At 44.7% G+C, this 12,657-nt stretch overlaps 1 protein-coding gene across 3 annotated transcripts in view; it reads right to left on the minus strand.

Annotated features, from left to right (window-relative positions):
• Positions 1-212: 212 nt before the first annotated feature.
• The window catches only part of zgc:193801 (uncharacterized protein LOC564476 homolog), a 34,040-nt gene continuing 21,595 nt past the window's right edge, over positions 213-12,657 (minus strand). For all 3 annotated transcript variants that reach the window (XM_051921064.1, XM_028824561.2, XM_028824559.2), the window contains 5 exons: positions 10,084-10,260; positions 9,278-9,430; positions 6,569-6,706; positions 2,915-3,007; positions 213-1,503 (listed from right to left, as the gene is read on the minus strand). In XM_051921064.1, the coding sequence (XP_051777024.1) occupies positions 1,093-1,503; positions 2,915-3,007; positions 6,569-6,706; positions 9,278-9,430; positions 10,084-10,260 (972 nt within the window). In that variant the 3' untranslated portion in view covers positions 213-1,092. The remainder of the gene's footprint in view (positions 1,504-2,914; positions 3,008-6,568; positions 6,707-9,277; positions 9,431-10,083; positions 10,261-12,657) is intronic.

Below are 12,657 nucleotides of genomic sequence, written 5' to 3' on the forward strand. Positions count from 1 at the left end.
CCCTTCAATCAAAGTCTGCGATGTGCACTTTAATCCCCGTTCTCAATCGTTTGACTTGTCATTTTAAACTGTGGAGCAGAGGGTAGAAATCGAGATTAAGAAAAGGTGCCTGCGTCCTAAACATTACAGAGGGCCCCCGTACGTGTTGTGTCTCAGCAGATTTCCGCGACGGACACGGCGATGGCGACAGACTCTCCAAGACAGATGTTATGTTGTTTTATTAATAAAGGGAGATGCTTACAAATGTCATCACGGCCAGGGAGGTGGGCCGTGGCAGGAACTTCCTGCTTCCTTCTCCACTTGATTCTTACGTCACGAGAACTTCAAGCCCCCCTGTTTTCTCCGTTTCACAGCACCCACGCCACACCCCAGACGCACAATACTTTAAAAAATAGAAAACAACATTATCCGCATTTCCCTTTCTGGTGGCCTTTCCATTCCCACAGGTCATTTCATCTCGGGGTCCTGACAGGAGTACAACATGAATAAAAAGTTGTGTGTCAAATCACATCCAGTTGTGTCGTCCCCCCCTAAACACTTACTGAATAGGCTCTCGTACTTTTTAAAAATCGCCACTCTAGAAGATGGGGAAATGCCATCAATCCAATGCAAATACTCCCAAGGTCCTCAAAACAAGAAATAAAAGGTTTGCGCATGCAAGAAACGTTCAGAACCGAGCACGTGAAGAATCGGCGCCAAACTGGACACGACTTCGTTAAGCCTTAGAAGCCACGCCCAGGTTCAGGTCCGATGTCGGTCAGGTTCCTTCAAGATGGCAGGTTTCACTTCAGATCCAGCTGCGTTTTGTGACTTGAAGCACAGAGTCCAATGAATATAAAGGGTTCTCGTTTGGCCTCCCTCACGGGGAACGGTGCTATAAAGAAATAAGACTTGGAACGGGATAAAAAGGCTCTAATTTACACGTAGTAATCATAAGAAAAATTCTACTTTTTTTTTTTTTCTTCAGAGAATGACTGATTAAAAAAAATGGACATCAGTCGGCTATAACGTATAAAATCAAAACAGAAAAAGGTGTTTCAGTCAAGAAGACGGCAGTCCAGACTGCGACAGTGTGTGTGTGCATTTCCTATTTTAGCTTCCGATCACCTTCTGTATTTTTGCTTTACATCCCACCTCGGCACGCTCCGCAGCTTTCCGTTTTTCCGTGACAAGAGTCCTCTGTGGCGGGACGTCCTCCACGTGGTAAGGGCGCTCCGATGTGCCGCCGGCCTTGTGCAGATCGGCAGCGGGTTCGAGCTGCACCTCCACAATCTCCAGTGCCGCCAGTCCGCCCGTTTCTGCCTCCCGCCCCGTGCAATGAGGGGACTCCAAGAGGGAGATGACATGGCCGCCGTGGTTCTCGTTATGATGGGGCAGAGTCAGGCGCAGAGTCTCTGTGTCCCCGTTCACGGTCAGTGGCATCGAACTACGCAGCACTTCCTTTCTCAAGCATGCGAGCTGAGTGTGCAGGAGGTCGCTGTGCTGCCTCTCCATTGTCTCCAGCTGCAGGACACAGGAAGCAAAATGGAATATCAAGGAAGACAGTTTCACGTAAAGAGACCCTCAGGTGAAATCAAAAACAAAGCAATAAGGTGACAGGAAAAACGGCCGCTGTGTACAATGACCCCATTATTGGCATCCTTGGGAGAGAAGAGTAAAAAGGGGGTGTAAAAAAAAAAAAATAAGTCACCTTTTGGTGAAGTACTTTAGTCTGACATGGAAAAAAAATGAGAGAAATCCAACCTTTAATGGAAGTAAATTTATCCATCATCCAACCTGCTATATCCTAACTACAGGGTCACAGGGGTCTGCCGGAGCCAATCCCAGCCAACACAGGGCACAAGGCAGGAAACAAACCCCGGGCAGGGTGCCAGCCCATCGCAGTTCTTATTATGTATTATGTACGCTATTTTTGGTATTTTCAATAAGTAAAAATTGTTGAAACAATTTTTTTTATTTCAATTCCAGTTATTTTTGGGTACCCCCTCGTATATAGTTTGTAAAGAAATTATACTGCATATACAAATTACAACACCAATAACGTTAACATTCAAAAATATCTTTACTCAAAAAAAAAAAAAATTCTTAAATATAGAAAGCTGAAAAATTCCTCTCGTTTAGTAGATAAAAGTCTCTCATATGCAATGGAACCAGGACAGGGTGGCACAGTGACGCTGCTGCCTCGCAGGTTTGGTGTCCCGAGTCCTCCCTGTGTGGAGTTTGCATGGTCTCTCCCTGTGTCTGTGCGAGTTTCCTTCCGGTACTCCGCTCACTCCCGCTGTCCAAAGACGTGCAGGTTAGATGGACTGGCCACGCTAAACTGGCCCATGTGTGTGTTCACCCTGCGATGGACTGTCCAGGGTTTCTTCCTGCCTTATGTTAAGCTCTGATAGGCTGCATACGTCACTCCCTGTGACCCTGTTCAGGACAAAGTGGGTCAGACACTGACTGACCAACTGAATCAGGTCATTTAAGAAAGCCAGTGGGTTGGGGGGGGGGGGGGGCTTTTTGGGCTGTGTTGCAGCAATTCGGCCATCTTTGAGGGAAGTAAGTAAATGAATGTATGTACTTTTCCTTCTTCAATTGTTTAAAGGGTTAAGTAAAATACAGGTGAAAAGAAAGAATGTGGCTCAACGTTTATGAGATAGATAGATAGATAGATAGATAGATAGATAGATAGATAGATAGATAGATAGATAGATAGATACTTAATTATTTTAGAAAGGCTGAGCACTTTATATTTTACATTAGCTATGGCTAGATGGCCAAAAAAAAAAAAAAAAAGACAGCCGAAACTGAAAACCTTACGCACACTTTTCAAATGGTAGTATTCAGACTCTCAATTCAGTTTACATTCTATCTTTTTTTCCCCAATTACATAATTTATAAAAAAAATAAACGCAGGAGGACTCACCAATTTAGCAATCTTGTGCTCTGTGTCGTCAGCCGCACGATAAAGCTGGAGTTCCTCAAACATCTTTACGTTTGCTTGTACGAGACCAGCCATCTGAGAAAGGAAAAGGAGTGACAGGTGAACTCAAAAAGTAACAAATAAATTACCAACATTTGATATGCTGTATTAATCGCAGAGGGGAAATTTTATTTTTGCCTGATGTTTTTATGGGGGGGTTGTTTCAGAGCACCGTTGGAGCAATTGTAAGGTTAAGGGCCCAACAGAGTAGGATCCCTTCTGAAAGTAATGGGATTTGAACCAGGAACCTTCCAGATATGAGTGCAGCCCCTTAACCACAGGCTCAGCCCTACTGACCAGTCCATCTTTGGAAGTAGACTCCTTGGTTTATTGTCATTCTACTTCTGCATTCCCTCTTGTCATTCACCCTTCGTTTTCTGCGGCTTGACATCTCTAACCATGAAAACAGTTTGGCCTCAACTGCTGCAGTGGAGAAATACGATCACATTTGCGAGTGCGAGGTATAAAACGGGCCGCAGCATTGTGTGCCGTCTGTAGGCCGTGTAATGATGCCTGATCAACCCCAAGGTACAGACTATAACAATAATCTAACCTGGAGGTTATAAAAGCGTATAAAAAAGGCCCTGACCTTTGACAAAAGTCTCAACTGATAAAAAAAAACTGGATCTAACGGCAGAACTGATCTGTTCATCGAATTCAAAAGTTCTCTCAAAAATAACCCCCAAGTTCTTGATACAAGGCCTCTCATATGATACTTAGAGCATTATTTAGAGAAGGTGATATTTCAACATTTCCAAAAATCAGTATTTCTGTTTTCTTTTCATTTGGGCTGAAGAAAATGTATTGCCACCCAGGATCTTGTTTCATTTAAACACTCATGTAAAAGGTGGCCTGGACCTTCCTGTAAAGTTTCAATTGGCAAGTAAAGCTGTGTATCGTCAGCATGAAAATGAAAGTGAAAAGCCATATTTCTTAATAATGGAACCTAAAGGCAGCATGTAAAGTGTTAAAAAGTACAGGACCAAGAATGGAACACCAGAGCTAAGAGGGGCTGAGGATGATGAAGAATCAGCAAGGCGAAACAACAAGAAAATGAAGGGTTTGGTGAGATGGCAGCAGCATGTGGATGAAGGGTGAATCACAAGAAGTTAACCCGATCGAAGTCTTGAGGCCTCCTGGTATCACGTAGGCTCAGAGGTGCCGGGACCCACAGTGCGCCACGACACATTGTGGTGGAATCAAACGGCAAACTCTTGATTTATAAACAGGAGGCCACACGAGGCTGTCCTTCAGTCGCCAAAGAGGGCCGTACGGCTTATTCAACTGATGAGCTACTACTTCTGGGGGGAACAATTACACTACAAAAAAAAAAAAACGGGAGTGGTCTCCCCTCGACTTTCTCGTATACTCAGACATGTGGATGGATATTTGAGGAGCAAACCCCAAGACAATGATCATATCTTTATATCATGTACATTAAAGAACCATCAACAACAAATCAAATCTCTCTAATATATAAAAAAAAATCTAGGGACGAGACGTGACTTTCTCAGAGAGATACTTTCACATCCCGCGAGACGAGACTTTGTGCAAAAGAAATTTAACCATGCCAGGGGTCAGAAATAAAAGACAAAGAGCAGACGACAAAGTAGAATGTCATAAAGAGGTTCCAAAACGTTGGCGTGGTACACACACAGAGCAGGTTAGAGATAATGAAAGGACAAAAATTCAAAAGTCTCAAAAAAAGGATAGGAAAGATCACATTAGCGTAAACAAATGGAAATTATTACTCGGTGAAATAACGGGAACAGTGAAAAGAGATCGAATATATTTAAGTCAGAGACTTGTAGATCGTCTAATTTGTGTTGCCATCAGGGAAACGTCGTGTTTCTTCCCAAAGAAGAGGCATATAAGCGAGAAATAAAAGATTTGTTGTCCGGTGAAAGTGAAATCCACATATGTGAGTGGCAGAGATGGAAAGTGGCTGGCGCGTAGCACAGGCCAGGGGTTGGCAAGCAAAGCGAGCAGGGGGTGAAGCCCCCTAGTTAATAATATATTGAAGTACAGCTGTATGACATAAAGGGAAAGTACCACTTCTGATTAGTGGAAATAGTCCAAAGGTTGATAGAAATCTACGTTTTGTACCCAATACTTGTATGCAAAATTTGGCTGACCTAAGTGAAAGCGAACTCAAGTTATTGTGTTCACATACACACAAATAATTTCAAAAATGGTATTTTCAGACTCAGGGAGGTCTAAAACGTCAAGAATCATCAAACTTTTAAAATTTAGGATTTTTGGACGATTACAATATTTTCCCTGTGAGAAAGTAAATCGAACTCAGAGAGGCCCCCCGAGATGCTTCACCACCTCCGCGTGAGGTAACTCCTCATGCCCGACCAGGAGAAGAGAGGAAATACTCTTTCCCAGAAACATGGAGGTGCTGATCCTCATGTAGACGTACAAGGTTCAGAATTTAAATCAGCGGATCCGGAGATGTAAAAATCGGGAGTGGTCTCCCCTTGACTTTCTCGTACTCTCAGATATGGGCATGGATATTTGAGGAGTAAACCGTAAGACAAGGTTTATAGTTTTATATTATGTACATTAAAGAACTTTCAACAACAAACTCAATCAAATCAAATCAATAATCTATTGAACAATTATTATAAAAGTAAAGTTGAATAAATTGGACTGTGTAGCTACATGAATAAAAGGTAAAGTACCACTTCCGGTTAACGGAAATAGCGCAAAAGTTGACAGAAATGTACATTTTGTACGGAATACTTGTATACAAAATTTGGTTGACCGGTTGACCAAAGTGAAAGCGTACTCAGGTGTTTACACACACACACACACACACACACACACACACACACACACACAGAGAATGCTAAAAATTGTATTTTTGGACTCGGAGGTCTAAAACATCGAGATTCATCAAAATCTCGAAATGGAATTTTTGGAGGACTCCAATACTCTCCCTTTACTTCGTATACAAGAAAGTCAGGGAGGTCTAAAACATCAAGATTCATGAAAATCTCGACACTGAATCTTTGGATGATTACAATATTTTCCCTATACTTTGTATACGAGAAAGTAAAAATGAGAAAAAATAAAGTGGTGGATCAAAAGCAGCAGCTGGCAAATAGGTTAGCTATAAACTGATCATGTGATCTCAGAAGAATTAGCAACGTCCTGTACAATGACGATACAAACACACCACAGAGGTAAAATAAACTCACAGGGACTTCTACCCACATCCCAAACGGTGCAGGTTACATTCATCTTCAACTCTAAATCGACCCCCTTTTCACAGTGTGTGCTTTACAGCGCCCCATGATGCACTGCTGCCCTTAATGTACACCTTAATTTATCCGGTCCCTGAAACCCTCAACTGGGTGTTACAAAAATGGAGGATTACGCAGAAGGAAGACCTGACTGACTTGGAAAAGCGTTTCATGGCAACTTTGATGGTTCCTTCTCTGCCACTCGCTTTGATCAGAAGAGAGTTACACGACATGCGCTAACCATCAGGTAGAAACAGATGGAATATGCTAGTTACACACACTAAACACATTTACATCCACACGCACAGACCCTCATCAAGCACGACATCTCACACTTGCTGCCTACATGATCTTTGAGTTGCTGGATTTCTGCTCTCAGCCTCTTCTCCGTCTCCTCTTTTTCTAGCCGCAGGCTTTGATTCTGTTGATGAAGTTCGATAAGTTGCTTCTCCAGCAGCAAATTCTGTTCCACAGCCTCTCCGACCTGAAGGAGGAGACAAGAAAAGAAAAGCAGACGTTAAGAGGAGGAGAATCTCGCGGTCGCCACCAACAGAGAGAAAAGGAGGCAGAACAACATGTCTCCTGATGGCTTATGGGTAGTTGGAACACACACGGTGCAGCGCTCTGCTGTTACTCTAGTTGAAGCCGAGGTCAAACGAAGATGGGCGCTCCACTGCGGGTTCTCGCCATTGTTGGACAATGCACTGTAGTAAGATTTCTCTGCACACCACAGGTCCCCTAAATCAGTGGTAGAGCTCCCCTGTAAGCACCCAAGTATCCCAACAGAGCTGCCCATCAGGACTACAGCTCCCAGCATGCCCTGCGGTTGTTCCACCAGCCATTTTGTGTATAAGGGGAGGACATATGACACTGGGAAGCACTGCACTATGGCCTCCAGGCTGGGAAAGATAGTTAGCCTGGATGAGTGTCCATGATGGAATCCCATCCCCCCCATCTCCTATGGGATGCCAGTCCCTCCATTACAAGTCAAATATTTTGTTCCATTTCTACTACCAAAAGCTGTGGCCAAAGTTAACTGTGAAATCTGTCTTTCTACTCAGTGCATGATCTTCGTTAATCACTGCACAAGAGCCTTTCACCATGAACTCTTTATCGTCGACATTTGGTGTGTTAACATCAACCAATGTCAGGTTCAATTTATCCAGGTTTCCCCCCACCATAATAAATCATCCCTTAAGTTCCATTGTTATACCTGATATCTCTCTTCAGTGAAGACTGATCTTTATGATTTAAGTGGGCCTCCTGTATAATGCTGCCTCTGGCCCTTACCCACAAGGACAAATGAGAGGAGACCACTCAGTCCATGTGTCCCTCGTCTGTGTAGCTAAGAGCTAAGCTGTCCCATCTTCTCAAGCAGATGCTTCCTAATAGCTGCCAAGATTTCTGGTTCAACTTAATAACTCGTGTCACACGCGCGCACTTGGATAATTAGATTACATCCCTGGAGCACACGAGGGCACTAAGCAGTAACAATTTCTCTCCTCCTTTCCCCCTCTACAGAAAAGAAGATTGACATCCCTCCAACACTGACATCACTTCTGGGGTCAAGCCACCTGGATCCGCCACTTCTTTCCCAGAAACGTAGCCACCTTAGAGAGACTCCGTGAACTTAACAAGAAGTCTCAACACACTTTTTTGAGCGTTTTGCACTTTTCAGTTTAAGGGGTTCACCTTCGATGTGCCCCAGACCCTTTATGGTTGTCTGTCTTGTCTTTACACTCGGTAGTTTGTTCCACATTCCAATAACTCTTTGCGTAAAGAAGTGCATTCAAGCTTCCATCTTAAATGTTCATTTTTCATGCCATTCGTTGGTTTCGTTTAAAATTAGTTCTGTAATTATGTGAGAACTCATACAATCAAATAGAAAATGTATCCTTACCTCGAGAAACATGGAGAAGAGTGTCAGGAGTGATTTGTGACAGATGGGTATCAGCAAGAGTGACCGGGAAGGCCTACAGGATGGTAGTGAGACCAGCTATGTTATAGGGGCTGGAAACAGAGCTGGAGGTGGCAGAGTTAAAGATGCTGAGATTTGTGACAAGGATGGACACGATTAGAAATGAGGACATTAGAGGGTCAGCTCAGGTTGGACGGTTTGGAGACAAAGACAGTGAGGTGAGATTGCATTGGTTTAAACATGTGCAGAGGAGATGCTGAGTATAAAGAGTGAAGGGTGCTAAGGATAGAGCTGCCAGGTAAGAGGAGGAGAGGAAGGTATAAGAGAAGGTTTATGGATGTGGTGAGAGAGGACATGCAGGTGATGGGTGTCACAGAGCAAGATGACGAGGACAGAAAGATATGAAAGAAGATGATCCGCTGTGGCGACCCCTAACGGGAGTAGTCGAAAGAAGATTTAATGGGTGCCTTTCTTAACACTCAAGGTCACCTTACAATGAAGGTGTGAAGAGGATGCACAGGATTAGAAATGAGGACATTAGAGGGTCAGCTCAGGTTGGACGATTGGGAGACAAAGTCAGAGAGGCAGATTGCGTTGGTTTGGACATGTGCAGAGGAGAGATGCTAGGTATAATGAGTGATGGGTCCTAAGGATAGAGCTGCCAGGGAAGAGGAGAAGAGGAAGGCCTAAGAGAAAGTTTATGGATGTGGTGAGAAAGGACATGCAGGTGATGGGTGTCACAGAGCAAGATGACGAGGACAGGAAGAGATGGAAGAAGATGATCCGCTGTGGCGACCCCTAACGGGAGCAGCCGAAAGAAGAAAACGACGACTGTTAAATAAATAAATAAATGACATGGTGGACTCTGATGTGTTGTTTTCCACCCAACGTTAGACTGAAATCATTTTAGAACCTGCTCAGGACCAGATGTTTTTTTTTTTTTTTTATTTTTAACTATGTCCCAATACATAAAACCATAGCAGGTTGTACGTCCTTTTTCACATGACTGCTGAGACGAGCCCCAGATCCCCCCAAACCTTGATTTGCAGTACATGGATTTGGAAAATGGCTGAATTCATTGATTACTGAACATTATTCCAACCCCCATTCTCAAAATGCTGCTAAAAAGGAACCTACCGTCTCGGTGACGAGGCTGCCTGTATCCTCATACGCCATATTTCCAGCGTCATCAGAGTCCATGAGGATCAGCGTTTGTCTTCTCGACGAATGAGCAGCTGGTCCCACAGTCTCTTCTGCGCCAACTGTTATCCCATTATTCACACTGCTGTCCTTTAAAAAAACAATCCATGCTGAGCACTGGCTGACTTGACATGGCCTTTCTCGGCCCAGCAGCCCCATATCACTTTATTTATTTTTTTTTTATGAATAGGCCTATGAGACTTCTTGGTCTTGAGGTAAGCAGATGTGTTTATCATTCTGTCTTTCCACACTTTGACCTTTACAACTGTACTTCTGAAGATCTCATCTCCCAAGTGTCTTCTAATGCAAACGTTAATGCAGCTTGCGCTGGCTATGATTCGTTTATATGCTTGCTTTCTAAAACAGGAACTGCAATGTAGGCCAGAGAATTAGGACATATCAAGAAATGAAGCAATAGTAATGGCTAAAGAGAGAAGGAATGCTGAATATCCGTTAACAAAATTGACATTTTTGACAGCCTAAAGACATCCAGAAAACGAGACCGCCACTTATTAGGCGGGGACAATGACATAAAGCTCTAAAAGGTCGAAGAAGTAAGGCACTTAGACCCAGACGAGGGTATCAAAGAACATAAAACACCATAAATCACAAATGGGGGCAGTCAGCAGGGACAAGCCATGAAACTGATGCTAGGCTTAAAGCCGCGGTACGTTCTCCGTTTGCCTAATCGACTATTTTACACGGCACATCCACAAGATCAAGTCAGCGGTGAACATCTTTACCTTGGACACATCAGTCAGGAACGTCTCCGTGCCAGCTGCTGAAGATATGACGGTTTGGGCAAAAACCGAGCCGATGCTGCTGTAGTCTCCGTTCGTGCCAGCCGTGATGGTGAGCCCTCCATAGGCTTTAGCGTGGGCTTCGGCACTCTGCTCGTAATACTGTCGGCTGTTAACCTCCTGGGTGTAAGACAGAACAAGCGTTAACATTACCCACAATTCTAGAGTGTCCCTTTGTTACCACCGTCTCATCTCCACCCTCATTAGAATATACAGGGTGGCGCATGAAAAACCGAACCGACTCCGAACGACTGGCTCCAGCTATTATACAGGCGGTTGCCGTTAAGATCGTGACGGGTCAGCAGCCCCAACTCTGCATTAGTAAGGAAGCTGTGAGCCAGTGAAAGAGATCCGGAAGAGAGGATCGGAATAGCGGAGGCGTACGTGTCTACCGGTTCTTTTAAGGAAACGCGGGATATTTTCACACTGAAGTTTCTTGGCGTAAACCTAACAGCAAAGAGCAATATTCACGAGTTGGTGAAGAAGTGGCGTGAGACTGGGTCAGTTGCAAACTGCAAAAAGAATCGGGCGCCGTCCGTTCGTACACCTGTGGTCGTAGCAGATATCCAGGAACGGATGGCCCTAGGAAATCGACACGTAAATTGGCACAACAAGTGCATGTCTCGCGCAGGTCTCGTCAACGTGTGTCGCACTCACTTCATAATGAAGCCGTGCAGAACTACTTGTGTCCAAGAACTGAAGGACAACGACAATTAAAAACGTGTATTTTATTGCACGTGGCTCCTTCAAACAATAGCAACTGGATTTTTGTATTGCATATCTTTCGTTTTCGTGTACGGGCTAAGAAACGTATGCCGACGGAGTTGGTTCGGTTTTTCGTGTGCCACCCAGTATAAACATTCCTTTGCAAGAAAAAAAAAAAAAAAGAAGCAAAAGGCACAAATCAAAGTGTTTTACTGGTTGTGCTGGGGGTTCCCAGAAGGCCATGGGGCGGCAGGTTTTTTGCTCTTCAGGTCTGACCAGCGAGGATTTACACACCTGTGGACATTTTTTTTTTTTTTGACTGCACCCCATCAGAGTTTGTTGTCTTCATTCCGGTGACCGAGACGTGGTAACACAAGCCGACGTCAGCCATGAATATTCCCTCATTCAAGCCAAAGCAACTATCACGTCGTTTCCACTTTGCTACTTGATGTACCGGGGGCATCGTTTATAAAGCTTGGGTGTGTGCGTTTCAGATTTAGATTCCTGCTGTTACTGCACTTAGTACTGCGTTCTTCCCATTTGCACCGTTTTGTCTTTTTTGTATCTCACCCCCTCATCGTAAGAGCATCCCTTATCTACGACGGAGCGTTTGATCAGAAGAGAATATGAAGCTGGTTTTAAATTAAACGTCATTGAAGGGGCGAAGGCGGCATGGTGGCGCAGTGGGTAGCGCTGCTGCCTCGCAGTTGGGAGATCTGGAGACCTGGGTTCGCTTCCCGAGTCCTCCCTGCGTGGAGTTTGCATGTTCTCCCCATGTCTGCGTGGGTTTCCTCCCACAGTCCAAAGACATGCAGGTTAGGTGCATTGTAGATCCTAAATTGTCCTGTGTGTGTGCCCTGTGGTGGGCTGGCACCCTGCCCGGGGTTAGTTTCCTGCCTTGTGCCCTGTGTTGGCTGGGATTGGCTCCAGCAGACCCTTGTGACCCTGTAGTTAGGATATAGCGGGTTGGATAATGGATGGATGGATGGATGAGAGACTTATTTTTTTTTACTTTTTAGTGCACTTTTTAACTTAATATAAGTGTGGTTTTTAAAAAGTATTGTTTTATAGATATATTTTAAATAAATAATCAACACCCAGACAAGGCTGTGGACGTGCGCGTGACAGTGCTGCTCCAGGGTTGACTGTGGCTGATCGCGCACTCATGTGGCAACACGAGGAGATCAGTCAGGTGTCGTATTCACGCCTCCGAGTAGGCAGAGGGTCACATCTGTGCCCAATCCAGCCAATATAAGGGGAGCCGACATGGCCGAGAGTAAGACAGGGAACGACGGGAAGAGATTCGGGAGGTTAAAAGGGGAAGTAAGCAGGCAGCCAGGAAAAGAGTGGGGTCGGCGCTCGAGGGGGCTGGAGAGGGGGTACAACAAATGAACATTTGGTTGGACACCTGGAGCAGCCCGATGCTCGATCCCGAATGAGGCGGATGGATGGCAGCGGGAGTCGAAGGAGTGAGGTGACACTCGGTGTGGCCGACAGCTGGCTGTGCCTGTCAGATGGATGCCTCGCCTCCTCTGGCCGTGGGGTCCCATTTGGAGATGTCAGTTTTAGAAAGTCTGCAACGGGGACTGAGTTTTCAGAAATGTTTCCAGCCTCATGTATTTTTTTTGTTTTATATATTTATTATTCGATTATTTAATCAAAGAAGATCGCATGGCACTGTGCTTGTTCTGAGACACCTTATTGTTAATCAAAGCATTGGCACTTTTACACCTGCCCCTTGTTGCAAGTCTGTCCCATCATTTGCACGGCTCATCGTGGTCTGTGGTTTCAGTTAGGGGGGCAACATGAGAG

Source organism: Erpetoichthys calabaricus, chromosome 18 (assembly GCF_900747795.2).
Source record: "Erpetoichthys calabaricus chromosome 18, fErpCal1.3, whole genome shotgun sequence".
Lineage (NCBI taxonomy): Eukaryota > Metazoa > Chordata > Cladistia > Polypteriformes > Polypteridae > Erpetoichthys > Erpetoichthys calabaricus.